The sequence below is a fragment of the Phocoena phocoena genome, chromosome 14 (assembly GCF_963924675.1).
Source record: "Phocoena phocoena chromosome 14, mPhoPho1.1, whole genome shotgun sequence".
Classification (NCBI taxonomy): Eukaryota; Metazoa; Chordata; class Mammalia; order Artiodactyla; family Phocoenidae; genus Phocoena; species Phocoena phocoena.
Window position 1 is genome coordinate 50044706 of NC_089232.1, and position 18262 is coordinate 50062967.

General features: G+C 44.9%; 1 protein-coding gene across 3 annotated transcripts in view; it reads left to right on the top strand.

The window, feature by feature from the left end:
• The first annotated feature begins 231 nt into the window (after positions 1-231).
• Positions 232-18262, top strand: part of LHCGR (luteinizing hormone/choriogonadotropin receptor) — a 63759-nt gene continuing 45728 nt past the window's right edge. For 2 of the 3 annotated variants that reach the window (XM_065890990.1, XM_065890992.1), the window contains exon 1: positions 232-455. In XM_065890990.1, coding sequence (XP_065747062.1) covers positions 292-455 — 164 coding nt within the window. In that variant the 5' untranslated portion in view covers positions 232-291. The remainder of the gene's footprint in view (positions 456-18262) is intronic. The other variant, XM_065890991.1, reaches the window with a different exon arrangement.

Below are 18262 nucleotides of genomic sequence, written 5' to 3' on the forward strand. Positions count from 1 at the left end.
TCACCACTTCCACACGCTACCTCCTGTAACTAGGGCCATTTGGAGATGCAGAGGCCAGGCTGGGGAACGCAGCAGAGAGGAGGTGATGGGGTCCCTCAGGCCACTGTCCTGGGTCGAGGCAGAGCGGAGACTCAACAGCGGGGGCGCCGTCGGGGATGGGGGGGCAGGGGCGGGCCGGCGCGGGAGGAGCCGGAGGGCAGGCCAGTGGGCGGGGAGAGGGGCGCGGGCCGCGCTCCCGGGCTGTCCGGGGCACTGGCCCAGCCGCAGGAGCCCGCGCTCAGGCTCCCGACCATGCGGCGGTGGCCCCCCGCGCTGCGGCCGCTGCTGCTGCTCCTGCTGCTGCCGCCGCCGCCGCTGCCCCGGGCGCTGCGCGGGGAGCCCTGCCCCGAGCCCTGCAGCTGCCCGCCCGACGGCGCCCTGCGCTGCCCCGGCCCGCGGGCCGGCCTCAGCCGACTGTGAGTACGCGGCGCCCCCGCCCCGGCACCCTCGTTCGCTCCGGCCGCCTTGCCTCCCTGCTCTTTGGTCCCCTAGATACTAGGAGAAAGACGCTGCGCCACCTCTCAGGGTGATAAGCCCAAGTTTGGCGTCTTTGCCACGCCCCACCACACCTGGGGTTGGGGTCCCGAGCACCCTCCAGCCCCAGATGGCCCCAGGCCCTCTCTTTCACCCTGCTTGGGGCCACGGCCAGGGGCGTGGAACTGCCCAGAGGCCACACGGGATGGCTTCGCTCCCTGCAGCTGCTGGAAGCGGAAGGGGTGTCATGCTCCTCAGTCAGCAGCTATCTCTGCCCGGAGAAGTCTTGCGTGTTCTTTGAGCCTTGGGCCAGCCAGGATGGCGAAGGTTACTGTGCGCTCTGTTTACCCTGTGTTCCTCTAGGAATGGGGCGCTCGGGCCCAGTGTCCAGACGTGACCTGGTCACTCAATGGGGACTTCTGGCTGGCACATCCCCCAACCAGTGCTCACCTACACCTTAGTGAGCATACAAGTCATTGCTCCACCCCAGCCCCAGATGTACTTGCATTTCAGCCTGGTTGTCTGATCAGATGTACTTGCATTTCAATCCGGTTGCCGAATCGATGTGAGGCCTTGAGTTCCAGCTCTGGCACACCACCACCCCTTAGGGAGCTGTATACATTGGCAGGCAGGTGGAGGAAGCTGGCTGTTGTAGTGATGGGGTATAGAGGAGAGGGGGGGTCTTCGATACTAGCGTGTCTTGAGTGTCACCAGACACTTTTTCGGGAAAAGGTACCACATAGTATATGGTTCTATTTATATGGAATGTCCAGATAGACAGAAAGGAGATGAGTAGCCATCAGGTTGGAGTGAAGGCCCAGTGACTGCTAATGGCTGTTGCTTTCTGTGGTGATGAAAATTATCTAAAATTAGATGGTGGTTATGGTTGCACAACTCCATGAACATACTAAAAACCATCGCAATGTACAGTTAAAATGGGTGAATTTTAGAGTATATAAATTACATCTTGATAAAGTTGTTAAAAGAGAAAAGGAAAGGAAAAAAAGAAGAAGACTATAAAAGTGTCCAAAAGGCACCAGGCTGGTAGAGGTGTTGGTTATGTTCTAACCGTTAGACGTGATGGAATTCCATGCTGGGGGAGGAAAGAGTCCCCCCCCGGCCCCATGCCTTTGGGCTCCCAGCAGTCTGTCAGGAGCTTGCTTCATGGAAGGAATTCCTCCACCCTCCTGAAGGGCTGAGATTCTCCTCTGGGACAGTTAGTGGCCTTTGGGGAATATTTGTGGTTGAAAGATACAGTTTAAAGGTTGAGGGGCTTATATTAATTGGTTTGCATTAATTATCTTGTCAGCTCAATTCCCTGAAGGTGAGGACCACGCTAATAGAATTTGTTTCAATCAATAAATAAATCCATAGAAGCTGCCCTCCAAGTCCCAGCCCTTGTCCTTCCCTGACAAGCCTCCCATCTTGCTCTTAAGGATGATTGTGCCACTAACACGGTGCCTTTCTCACTCACCTGGTACTTATCATACAGGTTATAAGAACCTGAGATCCAAAGAGTTGGAAAAATCTACCCAAGGTCCCACAGCTATTGAGTCGCAAAGACAGGGCTTCACCTGCTATCTTTTTATATTTGCTAGTTTTTGTAAGAAAATTACCCCTTCCTTTAAAAAAAGAAAAAAAATTCTCAGCTTCTCCAAATTGGCACTGAGTTAGAAAATCTCCTGGTTTCTACCAGGAGACAGGCATGGGTGAGGCAGGCATGGGTGAGGCAGGCATGGGTGAGGCAAGTGCCCGCCCCTTTCAGATTCGGCTTTTCACTGAGGTCTCTCTGCCACACCCACACTGGCCTTAGGAGAGTAGTACCTCTTCCCTGGAGTAGGCTGAAGTGAAAAGACTAAAACGAAACAAATTCTCTCACTGCCCCATGGCACAGTTTAAAGAAGCCTTGAACACCTCAGAAAGATTTTATAGGGTTAACTAGGTTTGGGGATGGAAGTGGGAAACAGGTACAAAATAAGTACTGCTGGCATGCTGAGGCTGGTTAGTCCCACTCCCCAAAAGAAGCCAGTTGTCCAGGCTCCGAACATTCCTGTGGGATTCTAGAGAATCCCTGACTCCCTCCCTTCACATGCATTATCTTGCCATGCACACCAGCAGCATCTCCTCCTAGACATTTAAACCCCTTAGGTCAGCACGCGCTCTGACCCACACAAAGTCAGGCTTCCCAAGGATCAGATAATTGAGAGATGACCTCATCCTTCAAGGGCGAACCCTATGGAGGTGGAGCCTATAAAAGCCAAAAGGGGATAAGTTTTTCAGCATGACAAGGTGACTTCAACATCCGTATGACAAGAGGATGCACAGAACGAATAGGAGGGTAGTTTCTTTAAGGCCATGTTCTTCATACCAGCAGCATAAGTACCACCTGGAAAATGTTAGAAATGCATACTCTCAGGGCCCCAGTTTCTGCATCAGAAACTCTGAAGGTGTAGTCCAGCAATCTGTAGTTTAACAAGCTCCCCAGGTGATTCTGATGCATGTTAAAGTTTGAGAATCAAGGTATTCCTCCATGGAGGATATAATCTTCTGGAAAGCAGGGAGCATGTTTTAAACTTCTTTGTGCCAGACACTTCTCTTCTCCATCCCCTCCCAACACCCCTGACACACACACACACACACACACACACAGTACCTATTTATTGCAAAAGGCAGCTGTGATCAGATTAAAACTTCAAAGTCTGAGATATGGAAAAATAAACAAGATTAAGAAAAAATTTTTTGTTTTGTTTGTTTTGTTTTGTCTTCAAAAAAAGGAGTAGAGGAAGGAGTCCATGGAGAAGGACAGACTGAAGACACAAGGGATGATGGTATAAGATGCCCATGGGAGTGGGAGGAAGACATGAGTGTCAGATCAGAGGGGAAGGGTTCATCAAAAGAGAGGGATACTTCTGAGCTCTGGCAGAAGAAGACAGATGGATGAAGGTATAACTTAACATTGAGGCAAAGGAAAGAAAAAGTGAATGGGTTCTGCTTAAATCCTCTTTTCTTGACGATGAATGAATGAAGTGGTAAACAGTAATTACAAGATAGAAAATGCCATGAATAACAAGTTATTGGGAGTTCATAAAAAGAAGAGAGCTGAAATTATGAGATAAGGGATAAGAGGGATGTGGTCTTGCACTGTTATCCACAGGGTCTGATTCTGCAGAGAGAAGGGTAGATTTCTCAATTCTGGGGGTTGGAGGAGGCGAGTACCACAGAGCACCTTAAAATTCATCACTGGCCCCTCAGTAGATGCTAGTTCATGTTTTAATCATTTCAGGCCTTGGTAGTCCTGCCTTGTAAGACTTCCATCTAAAGTCCACTATTTGGTTAAAAAATAAAAAAAAGGAAAATGGATAATAATTGCTTATCATTGATAAGCCCACTGCTTGCAAATGGCATTGTTCAATTGTTCAGATCTTTCCAGCCCAATAATATTTTATTAAAACCTTAGATATTTAAAATCTAAAATGTGATACAAAAAAGAAAAAAAAAGCCTCCCATGTATTCACTCATTTTAATTGGAGAAAAAAAAAGTAAAAGAAAATAATTATTTAAAAAATGTCCTTTTCCTTTTGTTATTAGTTCCAGACAAGTCGAAGGAGGGAGAGGGGAAAAAAAAAAATCTCACCTTGCCCATGGTTATATAAAGATCTTTGTCTCTATGACAACGGAAAGGTTGATCTGCTTGGTATGGAAACAGCTTCTGAAAAATCTGTTAGTAAGAAAATGCTAATAATAATAATAGCAATTTATTTTTTGCATGCTGTGCCTACTAAACAGAGATTAAACTTTTAGACTTTATTATAAGACACAATCCAGAGACTTTGGAAGGATAAAATGTGCTGTATCCGTCAGTCCAGTGTCACAGGAAGATGTTAATTTTCTGACATCTTTCCTGAATGTCTTTCTCCTTCTCCTACCTTGAGAATAAATCAGGATCCGGAATGATGTTCTATGCTGTAGAAGGATGTACCAATGGAGGGCATGGTCCCTGTCCTTGAGGAGCCCACAATCTAGGTGGAAACACGCCCACACCCAAGAGACGTGTAGGTAGGAAGAGAGAGGCAACGAGGCTCTAAGGAATTCAGGAAATAGATCACTCACTATGGACTGAAATCTCCAAGCGAAGGTGTCATGGACCAGGGTTATGAGGCTAACCCTTGAAGGAGAGAAGGGAAGGAGAGTCCAGGTGGAGGAAAAACACAGGTGAGAGTAGGCTAGACATTTCCTTACTGAGAGGCAAAGAATACGGTTGCATGGATCCTTCCCTTTTTATACCTCTCCCTGGTTCTTTGGAGAAATTTTTTGGTAAGGGAAGATATAAAGTCATCAGAAATATTTGATTAAATTACCCAGAGAGTTGTTCAAAAAGAAAAAAAAATTCCTAATATGTAGGAACTAATAAACTAATCTTAACTAATAAACTGATCTTAACTAATAAACTTTCAAAGTCATTCTTGGACAGTTGATTACAAAGGCATTAAGTAAAAATCATGATTTGGAGTCACTTCCAACAAGCTTTCCCCAATGTTCCCTCTCTCCCACACACACATACTTGCTCTGATACCTTGTACTTACATCTACTTTTGCATACACCCCACATAACGTAACTGTTTATTCCATGTGTACCTCCTCTGCAACAGCAGGGTTTCTCAGCCTCAACGCAATTGTCATTTGGGGCCAGATAATCATTTGCTGTTGGGGGCTGTTTCATATACTGTAGGGTGTTTAGTAGCATCCCTGGCCTCCACCCACTATATGCCAGTAGCACTGCCCTCCCAAATGATGACAACCGAAAATGTCTTCAGACATTTGCCAAATGCCCCTGGCGTGTGTGTGTGTTGGGGCAAGGGGTGGGGGAGTCCCCACCTCACCCCACCATGGTTTTGGATCATTGTGCCAAAGTGAGAAGCACCTGAAGAGGTCTTAGTCAACTCAGGATTCCCCAAATTTCACAGGTGGTTTGATTAAAGTGTCTATTGAACTACATGGTGATCAAACTGAGTAGAGAGCTGAATAGGAACAATGAACCAATGCAAAAAGGAAGTATGTATGTCAGTTAGCATGTACCACACCTAAATGTCACTTAAAAATCTCCATCCTAGAAAATGGGGAGGTGATGAGGTGCTATGAGTAGCAGAGGGAGTCAACATCCAGGTCCCAGATTTGCAGACCTCCCAATCTCTCCTTTGAAAGGGCCATCCAGAGAAGCAAGACTGGAAGCTTACCTACATTAGTACAGCCCAACAATTCCATAGATTGTTCTACTGTTTGTTGTTAATTTGTTTTAACTTACTTATTAGAGAAAAATCAATCCTCAGCCCAGGGTCCATTAAAACAAAACAAAACAACCACCAAGGCAGCCTGAATTGAGATCTATTGGTTCCCGTCCAGGACACCAGGTAAGAGTCCACAGGATAGAGGGAAGCCTACCAAACTCTTACAAGTAGGACAGCTTGGCCCTACCTACAGCTTCCCTGAAGCTGAACCAGACAAAACAAAAACAAAACCTTGGAATTCTGAAAACTCATGTCCCACCTTCCTACCCTACTCCCACAAAAACAAACCAAAAATAACCAACAACAGCAAAAAACAGACAAAAAAGAAAAACAAAGACCCAAGGTAGAGGTTGATCTTGAACCTCAGTTTTGACTCAGCCCTCCCAGCTATTACCTTCAAGACAATTCTTAAACCTGGCTGTGCCTATAAACAGACTCCCTGGGGGAAGCTTTGCAAGGGCCAGATTTTATTAGTTTAAAAATCATCCTTTTGGGGAAAGTGAATGGTGACCCCTAGCAGGACACTGAAAAGCAAGCAACAGAGTTCCCAAAATCTCAATGAAAGTGTAGAGCCAAAAATCTTCACACACGGATCCCTTTGTCATTGGACCCAGCTCTCCCTTTGGAGAGCAATAATTCTTTGGATTTTTTTCTACATTATTCTTTTTTTTTTAAATTTCAAAAGCAGTATGTCAGGGACTTCCCTGGTGGTGCAGTGGTTAAGAGTCCACCTGCCAGTGCAGGGGACACGGGTTCGAGCCCTGGTCCGCGAAGATCCCACATGCCGCGGAGCAGCTAAGCCCATGCGCCACAACTACTGAGCCTGTGCTCTAGAGGCCATGAGCCACAACTTCTGGGCCCATGCGCCACAACTGCTGAAGCCCACACGTCTACAGCCTGTGCTCCACAATGAGAGGCCACCACAATGAGAAGCACGTGCACCGCAATGATGAGTAGCCCCTGCTCGCCGCAACTAGAGAAAGTCCACGCACAGCAATGAAGACCCAATACAGCAAAAAACAAAGGCAGTATGTCAGATTAATTCAGGGCTCCGGTTCTGTTCCTTTACCCACCTCTATCTTCTTCCCAAGCTCCTCAATTTGGCTTCTTTTCATGGCTTGAAATGAGGCACAAAAGCTTTCTTTCCAAAATACAATCTCCCAGGTTGACTGCACCAGACGGTGTCTTGGCCTTGTGTAATTTTGATCTTACACATGGAATTTTAAAGCCAGTTGAGCCATGGTGGTGGAGAGAGGCCCTGCTGCTCACTTCCAGACCCAAGAGGGCTGGCTCCACGGGAGCATATGAGTTCTGTTCTGGCAGCTCCCCTTGGTGTGTGAAAAATCACATTTAATGCAGATTTTAGCAAATTTTGCACCAGCTCTTTTTTTTAAGAAGGCAATTAAAATAATCCCACCCACCAGTCAGGTGGGCTTTCTAACTCCGTGGGCAGCTTCTAGCAGCTTCTCCACATGGTCCTCATTTACTCTCAGCTTCTGCCTTCCAGGGAGATGCCACCCCGTCCCAGCCAGCAAACCACTCACAGCTGCTCTCTGTGTGGCCCTGAACCACAGCTCTTTAATGCCACCTGGGCCGAATTCAGAAAAGTCCAATTTACAAGTAAAACTCAACTTTCAGAATGAAGGCTTTATCCCTCGCTGCTGTTAAATTTGTCCTTGACGCTGATAAAATGAGGTGACTCCTAGGTTCATAATTCTACCTCACGAGCAACAGCGGACAGCATTTCTGAGGCCACAGGGGTGGAGATGCCCTGGTACGACAGGGCAGGGTCCAACACAGTCCCCAGGTTATCTGAATTGCTCAACAGGACAAAGACCTGCAGACGTGAGTTCTAGCACCAGGTCCCTCTTTCCCTAATTTGCACTGTGGGCTCAGGACAGTGTTAAATCCTCTGTGCTGTCTGTAAAAGGGGCGTGATGATTCTTGCCCCTGAGTGGGGCTGACTGTGGTGAAGATAAACAAGACAGCAGGGCCCAAAATACTCGGAAATAAAGGTTTCCCATAACTACAAAGTATTATTTTAACAATCTGATGATGCAGAGAAGACCTGAAAAACCTGCAGCCCATATATGAGGTTGAACAGTAAATATCTGTCATCCAAGGGGGAAGCCTGATGGAATAGTTTTGTTCCTGTGGGGTGTTAATTAGAGAAAATGACCCACTAGGTCTTCTCAGCCTGGAAGGTGAATAAGTTAGAATCCCGAAATAGCAGAGCTCATTACTGCCTGGAGTCTGATATGCTAGTTTTTTCAGCCCAGGCTGAGCTGCTCCTCAAACATGCCACCTAACACCTGATTATACCCTGTTTTCTGTCATTCAATTGGGTCAGTCCTATCTGTCCAGCTAGAGCGTCCAAGCCTATTCTGGGTCCTTTCCCCATTCCACATCCCTAAACCTCCAGCTGGACGCATAGAAAACCTTCAGGTCAGACGTGTTGACCGCTCAGGAACTACATACTGAAATGTACAGGATAATGTGCAGGATCCATAGACACCGCCCGTGCCCTCCAAGAGCTTACAGTCTTCCAGCCATAGGAGAGAGAGGACTAGTTCTCAGATGACGGCAGTGAAATGCAGAAGGTGATAAAAGCCAGATGATGGTTATAAACAAAGGCTGGTGAGAGTTTAGAGAAGGGAGTTATCCCTTCTAGCCAGAGTAACAAAGATACCTTGGTGGAGGTATTATTTGAGCTGTAGTTCTTTAAGCCTCACTCTCTACAGGGGCAACTGGGCTAACACGCTTATCCCATAAGCTCCATCCTGGCCTTTGACACCAGCTTAGAGAGGCCACCAGGGAAGCACTATTCAAAGCCTTCTGCTCTCTCACTGACCACCAGGCACGTGCCCCGTCTGTGTTACAGATCATCAATGAAGAGTGGATGACTTCCCCCTGGAAACCTTGGGTGGGTCTCTGATTAAGGCTTTTCTCATTTGCAAGCACCAGAAATCATCTCTGACAAATTTAATCATAAGAGATTAACTTAACAGAAGAATGAAGAGGTAGAAGGATGTGAGCAAGATCCAGAGAGAATATGGCGGCAAGAGGTCAGGGCACTTTTCTGTAGATTCCACCTTTACAATGAATCAGCTCCAAAGATTCCTCCCATCTATTACAAGTTTAAATTCCTGAGAGAGAGAATCTGATGGCTCCACACCCTACTCCTGAGACAGAAGCACAGTCAATGAGATGCTTCCACCCTATTGCAACCAGCAGTGAGATGCTTCCAGAGAAGGGGCATTTTTGAACCAGGCACCCACACGAATCAGTGTCTACCAGAGCTGAGGAGTTAGTGAAAAGTGAAGGTGCACATGCCAGTAATGTCAGGCAATTCAGACCCATTCCATCAAGTTAATTAAAAGTATGTAGGGCTTCCCTGGTGGCGCAGTGGTTGAGAGTCCGCCTGCCGATGCAGGGGACGTGGGTTCGCGCCCCGGTCCGGGAAGATCCCACATGCCGCGGAGCGGCTGGTCCTGTGAGCCATGGCCGCTGAGCCTGTGCGTCCGGAGCCTGTTGCTCCGCAACGGGAGAGGCTACAACAGTGAGAGGCCTGCGTACCGCCAAAAAAAAGTATGTAGTATATCAGTTGCAACCAGCTTTTACAGGCTCACCAAAAAAAATGTGTCTGCAAACAGAAGCTTGTAATGAAAGAGTTTCCTGGAGCTTATCTGCAATGTCACTGCCCTGACAACATAATATTCTCTGCTTCTAAAAAATATTTTTGAGAAATCATTACACAAAATGCAGACCCTCCCTGGGGAGAAGTCAACATGTAGTTTTATTTACCAGAGTTATTCTTGTCATGTTATATTATTGCTAGAAGAATTCTAGTTTGGGGGTAAAGATTGGGTTACTTTGCTTTGTGTCTTTAGAAAACTTTAAATGGGTTTTGAGTAAGTGCTAAGATGTGTTACCATTCTCCTCTGAGGCTTTATATTTTTAATTTAGTTGTTGCACAAATGACTTGGAAAATCCATCATCCAGGGAATCTTCTTGAAAAATCTTGGTTTACATTATATCAATAATTCGTAAACTCCCCAAGCTTCTTGGGTGCTCTGGAAAGGCTGTCTTGGAGAAGAGTCACGCAAATTGAACTTTCCAATGGGAGAGTTCCAACTGACTGAACTTTTTTTTTTTTTTTTTTGTGGTACGTGGGCCTCTCACTGTTGTGGCCTCTCCAGTTGCGAAGCACAGGCTCCAGACGCGCGCAGGCTCAGCGGCCATGGCTCACGGGCCCAGCCGCTCCGCGGCACGTGGGATCTTCCCGGACCGGGGCACGAACCCGTGTTCCCTGCATCGGCAGGCGGACTCTCAACCACTGCGCCACCAGGGAAGCCCTGACAACTTTTTTAAATCAATGAGCAAATGAGAATTCTGCAGAGTGGCTCCCTAGAGTTGAAATATTTAATGGAAGGTTGTTCTTTATCACTTCCTTATCATTTCTTTACAAGGCTATCAGACAAGGTCTATAAGAGATACTTGAGCCCAACAGAAAGGTACCAAGAGGGAATGTCTACCCTCTCTCTCAGTTGTCCTGTGTATAATCAGCAGACAATAGAGAGCTTGAGACAAGCCACAGGCATTTTGTAGACATAAGGGTGTGACAAACAGAAGCGTCCAAAGTGCTGAATCCACCCCATCCCCAACAAGGAAGGAGAGTTGTCATCAGGCATAGCTGGGGTAGCCTGACTCCTTCATAGTAAGCAGCTGTGAATTTAAAGTACTTATTGAGCTCTAACCTTGCACTAGATGCTGTATGAGTATTACATAAACATTTTCTTATTTAATCTAAAAAATTTCTGCAGTAGTTAGTATCATCATCACTTCATACATGTGAAATGAACCCAGGCAACCTGGCTCCAGAGTCTCTACTCTTCACTACCCCACTGTGCTGCTTCCAGAGAGAAAGCACATGCAACTGGTGATGAAGACACATCTCATAAAGTATATAGCGCCTGAGACAGACCTTTAACCAAGGGTAGAATAGAATCTGACCGGCAGAGAAGGGTGGATGTGCCAGATGGTAGGAACAGTGTGAATGAAGGCAGGAAAATGTGACGTAAATTCAGGAGATACAGTAGTCTGATTTGTCTAGGGAGGCACTGTCCAGTAGAAATATAATGTTAGTCGCAAGTGTAATTTTAATTTTCAATAGCCACATTTTAAAAGGTACAATTAAGTTTAATAAAATATTTTACGTAATCCAACTGTACAAAATATTATCATTTTGTTGGAAGGCAGAAATATTGAATAACATCCTCCAAACTTGAGACCGAAAAACAAAGCAGGCCACTCCGTGAAGTGCAATTATGAAGCTTATTGAGGGCAACTTACACACAGGTGGGATCAGGCTGACGCGACATTCCACATTCGAAGTTGTACTCCATACCACAGGGTATGGAAAAGGGGATAGGGGGCTTTAAAGGGGCCAGAGCTAAAAATAAAACCTGACTCTAGAGAGAAGCACACCCACACTGGATGGAAACCAGGGGTTTTTCCTTCCTCTGGGGGTCTCGTGACCATTAACCATCTGCATCAGCAAAAGGCATTCTTCCAGTTTTCATTTCAGATGAAGACAAGGGTAAAAGTTGATAGGGAACTCATCTGGTTTGGGTGCATTCCTCAGGAGTAGGCTAAAGCTCAGTCTTGCAGAAAGGGGAGGGAGTAGGACTGTGGGCCTGAGAGAGAGCTGAAAAAATAGTCGAGTGGTTTAGCCACACCCATCTCAACATGTAATCAATATAATAATTGTTAATGAGATCATTTCCATTATTTTTTCTTGCTCAGTCTTCGACATCTGGAATGTATTTTAAACTTAGAGTGCGTTTCAATTTGGACTGGACATACTTCAAGGGCTCAATGGTCATATGTGGCTAGTGGCTGCCTTTTTTGGACAGTGCAAGTTTAGTGTATTGGTGATATGAGGGGAAGAGTGGGTGACAGGACTGTCAAATAAAGTTCAAGCCTTTATTTCGGGGGCCTTGAATGCAAAGCTGAGACGTTTGTAGATAAGTAGACTGGCCAAGGGGTGGCACAGAAGAATCTGAGTGTAAGAGTGACATGGTGGGAGTTATCAGGGAGACTAATCTAGACTGGGCAGAGGAAACCCGGGATGGAGTACACGGAAACCAGTTTGGGGACTATAGAGCAGTCGAGGTGAAGAAAAGAATGACCAAGGAGAGTGGCAGTGGAAAAGGAATAAAGGGGCCGGAAGCAAGAGACAGTCAGAAGGCAGAATCTACCAGAGACTGGGAGTTCAATGGTAGAACAGAGGAAACATTCATACAAGGCACCTGATAAATTCTCAAAAACTAGGGCAGGAAAAAGAAAAAGAAAACTGGGTAGTCATTAGTGCTGAGGAGGACAGGAGAGGAAGAAAAACACTCTGGTAGGCTCTGAAGCTTCATGGGAAAACAGGAATTTGAGCTGTACCTTTGAAGTTAAAGACCGTGAGCACATGCCCTCAAGAAGCTGGCGGCTCTATCAGAAGGTGAGGTCTTCGCAGAAGAACCAGAGGATTGCATAGTGGGGTGTATCAACAAACCCCCAAAGGAACAGTACTGATGTGATGTGACTAATGTAGGACACTGCACTGGACCAGGAATGAAGTGACCTATGTTCAAATCCAGATCTGCTGCTGAATTGCCATGTGGTTTCAGGGAAGTCATTTTACTTTTCCTCACTTAAGATTCTTCATCGAAAGTGAGGGGTTGGACCAAACCAATTGCAAGCAGCCCTTTTAGTCTGATTCCCTGAGTCTAATATAGTAAATGCTTAAAGGAGTGTTCTAAAATTTTCTGATGTAAAACTTAACGTCTTGGATGTCCATCTACACTGACTTCATATTTCAGTTAATGTTGATGTCTGAGCTCCCTCTAGGTAAATGCTGAAGACAAGAGGCCAATAAATGAAGGCATACCCAATAATGAAGTTACCAAATAGATCAATGCATTTGAAAGCGCAAAGATTTAAAATCGTTTGTAAAGGGGAAAGCCATTTTTATTTCACTCCAAGATGAAAGCAAGTTTATTATAACTACCAAGTGACTTTGATAAGAACACAGGAATTCTTAAGCCTCTGTTCAATGTAGAACAAGGTCTCATGTGATAAATATAAAAACATTAACATTCTTTTGAATTTAAATAAGGTAATGTTTCCCTCTCCCCATTTCTATGAGTTCATTAGGCAAAAAATCTTTGACCATGCCTGGTTTCTGTCTTTTTGTCTCCCCCTGATTTTGTAGTGTTTTAAAATTCAGGGTGTATAGCTCTAGCAATAAACTAATCATCTGTGAAAGATGGATGGATGTTTGTAGCTTTCTTAAATTGATAATATAGATGGCTTTTCTAAACCATTAGAGGGAAGTGAAAAAAATAATTCATTTCTGTCATTCTGGGCAGAAGAGGTAAAGGCTCCTGCAAGGCGAGCAGAGACCCCAGCCAGGCTTTGAGGACTCCAGATGAGTGCTCGGATTTCTTCCCTGGCTGTTGTCTTCCTCTGCCCCTGCTCAGCCTGTGGGCTTCAGAAGGTGGTCCTGCCCTGGAATTCCAAGCTCTTAAAAACCAAAGTGAGGTGGGGGAACCTACAGTTGTAATTGGCTTTAGGCAACACCTGTGTTTAAAAGTGTCGATTGAGCCATATTTTCCATTTACCTAAGGAGTTTGCTATTTAAGGAACCTTTCATCAATCCTCCTGTACAGCAAAGAACTCTTTGATAATGCAAATATCTCCCAGTAGATAGGTTTTTATAAGCAAGGATTTCTAAATCTTGGGTTCCCTTGAAGGGGAACAAAGAAACTCCTGACCCTGAAACTCTCCAGCTAACATTATTTTGAGGGTTCATTAACAAGCCAGTGAACAGGACAAACTGGCTTTGTCCAAGGTCATCTGTGTTATTAAACTTAGAAGAAAAAAAATAAGAGAGGCCCAAGCCCCACCCTTGAGTACTCAAGAGATGTTAGGGACAATTAAGGAGGACCTGATAATGTGGCATCATCTTCTTCAAGGAGATTAGGTTTATCTGAATGCTATTTGTTTATCTGTTGCTAGGCTCTGACAGAAGGTGAGCTGGTGCCTTGACAACTGGGGCTGGCTAGGAAGGGGACTGAGTCAGGGCCCAGAAGAAAGTTGATGGAAAAGAGCTCTGAAAGTGGGATGGCCCTCCTGAACAGTCCCACCATGAGGCAAAACAAAAGGGCTGGGCCTTTATTCTATGCATTGACCAGTCACTGGATGCAGGCTGCAGGGGAGAGCAGACCTGATACTGGGGGAGGTGGCAATCTTAGGCTGAAGGTAATTCCAGGAGAGCAACTCCGCTGAGAGCTTCAGCTGGGGGAATGAGTACCTCGGTCCTAAATGGTGATTTTGGCAGCCCACCAGCATCCACTGGAGGAACTAACCCAGCTGCACTGGGTAGCCCCAGCACAGGGTCCCCATCTGTTCCAGGGGGCCCAGTTAAAAAGTCAAAACCAAGTAGTGAGAGATATTACATTGATCCTAACCAGAGAGCAACTAGGAACTGTTCTGGGTCAGCAGTGTCTTCTAAGAGGGAAAAATACAGGGATCAGGATCTGGTGATTGACAAGAAGAGAAGGCAAAGGCTCCACTCCTGGATGGACTCTGGGGAGACCGAGCAGGGTACAGGATACGTAATCTAGGCCAAAACAAGTCCCGATATGGGGCGGGGGCCGTGTAGTTCAAGGTACTGCAGGCACACTCCTGCCCTCCAAGTAGTGTTGGGTTTAGTGTAGACAATGCAGAAAGACACAGGACTTCACCAGGGTCATGACCAATCACAAGATCCCAGAACTAGGGTGAGTCCTTACTTCCAATCCTAAGGAGTAGAGACTGCTTCTACGTCAACTTTAACACGTAACTGGAAGGTTTGGGGGACTTGTATGTAGGATTCGTGAGTCGACGGAGTTTCCAGAACTGATGAACCTAAGGCAGCCTTTGTCATCCAGTCTAAGTATCTGCTTCAACATCTCTGGTAAAGGCTCTTTGATCGAGGTAGAATTTGGCCACAATTCGGGTATCACCTGTGTTATATCATCAATTAATTTAAAAATCAAAGTTTAAAACTATAAAAAGGACTATGAACTGTAATAAATATAAGTAACTGCGTGATTCCACACCACATGCCTCCACAGCCACCTCACGCACGATTCAAGAGGCAGAGAGAACGCTCCACGCTGCAAGTTCAACTTCACATTTGCCCAGTAACCTTGGTTCTCTACCACCCACCTGAGGTGCATAGTGTGGGAGTGTCAATCTCTTATGTTTCTTTGCTCCATGCATAGCTTTCATTCCCTTTGTTGACACTGGACAACAGAGCTGCTGGACTGTCCTTGCTTTTGGCCCCTTTTTCCTCAGTTCTCCTTGGCTTCTGCTCTGTATCAAATGATATTAACTAGACCTCTCCATAAGAGTTCCTGACGTTCACAAAATTCTTAGAATTCATGTAGACCTAACTTTCAAAACAAAAAAAGAAAGAAAGAAGGAAAGAGGAAGGGAAGAGAAGGAGGGGGGAACTCAGTACATCAAAATGAAAATTTTGTCTTCTCCATTGGTCTCTCAGGTACAGAGGGTTAAGTTGACCATACTTTTGCCTTCAAATAACATAATCAGTGGGTCATTCAAAGTCCCCTCATTTTAGTTATTCATCTTATCCCCTCCTCCCACTTTCTCTCAACTCACCATAGGCAACCACGCTGATGTACGTTTATATGTTTTCTAATGGCTAATGTTTGGTGTGTCTGCATTTTAATTCTGCAAGTAGTGTCGTGTATACATATCATTAATTTCTTAGTTGTTTCTCTTAACACCATGATTCTAAGACCCACACATGCTGCTCTGAGCACCTTCACACTCTTGCTCCTAACTGGCGACCCATTCGCAGGTGTACACTTTAGCCCCCCTCCCTCAGCAGTGGACACTCAGGTTGCCTTCAATACCCCTTGATGCCACAAGGCTGTGAAGAAAATCCTTGTGCAAGTTTCCTGGGGTATCAGTGTGCAAATTTCTCTGGGATATATACAGGAGTAGAGCTGCAGGGTTATTGAGACAATTGTTCGCATTGCTAAGAGCTTCTGGCTTCATGGAAAGAATCACAGAAGCATCCATCAGAGAAGGGATCACCTTCAAAGGGAGTACATTCAAATGGTTACTAACAAATCATGGGCCATGTGAACATTTAAATACAGGAGACAGCCGCTTGAATGCTTAGTAACTGCTGCCCACTGTGATGAATCAGAAAGGAATACACAACATGTCTAAAATAAAAATATAAGTCAGTGGGGAAAACAGTTTGGGATTCATAGAAGCACGTTCTCCACATCACTTCATGAGAATCCTTCTGTTGTGAAAAGCTTGGTGCACCTGTCTCACCCCACCTCTCTCCCCATTCCCTGACCCCCAGGCCCCTTTCTTGTCCCAGCCACACCCATAAAGCTACCTCCTGTTTGCTCAGTGCCTCTTTTATGGTAGGAACTCTATTTTCACTCTCATCACTGCTGCCTTTCCTGCTCTGAAGCATCAACATCAACTCTACAAAATTTCATCTTGCACCAGGGCTGTTCCGTAGTCACCGGGGACAGCCAGTGCATGATCTACAGCTTCTCTCCCTTCTGTCCAACCTTTGCTCCTTATCCCTCATCCCTACATCCATCAAAAACTCAGGCACCCTCCCTGGTCAAATCCCAGCCACACTGTGTTCCTTTTTTGGAGGAGGAGGGTGCCTGCTGAGAGGCTCCAGCTTCTGGGCTCCATTTACATGAATAAACAGCTCTGAAAGGTTCAGTTGAAGCTTTTATGTAAACACTCTCCAAAATGTGTTCTGCACTGAATTATCCCCAGCAATAAAGATTCTGGAATCAGAATTTGGCTGTCAGTTTTATTGATGTTGCATGGGGTACAGTAGAATACAGCTTTCTCTTCTGGAAATTTATTGACTTGGCAGTGCAGACAGCAATAAAACTGTGTTTTTAATCAGTAAGCCAAGCAGACATGATTGCAGAAGAAATATAGGAAGGAAACATGCCATCATAGGAAGATTTCTCCCCCTACAGTCCCTGTTCTTCTCGGATGCTCTGTTAAATAAGTTTGGGTACTGAAGGATGTACTTCGTGGGACTGTCTTCAGGAATAAAATCAGAGGAGCAAGTTTGGATTACTTGTTCTAGGTTGTAGCATCTCTAAGAGAGAGTTGAGTGAAAGCATTTTTCTGCAATGAAATTTCTTTGCATTAGCCCTAGAGAGGAACTGCTGGTAAGCTGCTTTGAAGGAGGAATAGCAAGGGTGTGACATGCCTCTTCTCAAGAGAAACAAGGTTCCAATTCATGTCCCTTCACCTTGCTCACTGAGAGAGAGTGAGTGACCTGGTATACATCCAAAGGAAACGAAAGCACTATCTCTAAGAGACATCTCCATCCCATGTTCATTGCAGCATTACTCATAATAGCCAAGAATAAGGAAACAACCTAAAGTCACTTGACAGATGAATGGATGGAGAAAATTTGGTATATATATATATATATATATATATATATATATATATATATATATATATATATATGTATATGTATATATATATATATATATATATATATATATATATATATATACACACACACACATGACAGAATATTTTTCAGACATAAAAAGAAGAAAATTTGCCATTTGCAACAACCTGGATGGAAGTGGAGGGCATTATGCTAAGTGAAATAAGCCAGAGAAAGACAAATACTATATGGTACCATTTCTCTGTGGAACCTCGAAAAAAAGCCAATTTCACAGAAATAGAGAATAGAATGGTGGTTGCCAGTGGCTGGGGGTAAGGGAAAATGGGGAGATACAGGTCAAAGGGTACAAACCTTCACTTATAAGAAGAATAGGTTCTGAGGATCTCATGTACAGCATGGTGGCTATAGTTAAGAATATGGCATTGTATATTTGAAAGTTGCTGAGTAGATCTTAAGCATCCTTACCACACACACAAAAAAGTTAACTACTTGAGGTGACAGATGTGTCAATTATCTTGATATTGACAATCATTCCACAATGTAGGTATACATCTAATCATCACGTTGTACACTCTAAATATATACAATTATATTTGTCAATTATCCCTCAATAAAGTTGGGGTAAAAATTTAAAAAGAGAGAGAGTGGGTTAGGAATCATACACTTCAGGCCAGTATTGCACAGTAAAGAACATTTGGAGACTCTCTTCTTGGTCATGTTACCTTGTCCAGGTTACTTAATCTCTTGTGATCAAGTTTCTTCTGCTATCGAAGGGAAATAGCCACCTCACACCATTGTTGAGTGAGTAAAATAAGGTTACAGGTGGGTGTGCATAGTTCCCACAGCACGTTACAAGCATGTTACAAGTCCCTTCTGGGACTGTAAGACAGCTCACTGATTTGAATATGCTTATCATGATGGAGGTGCT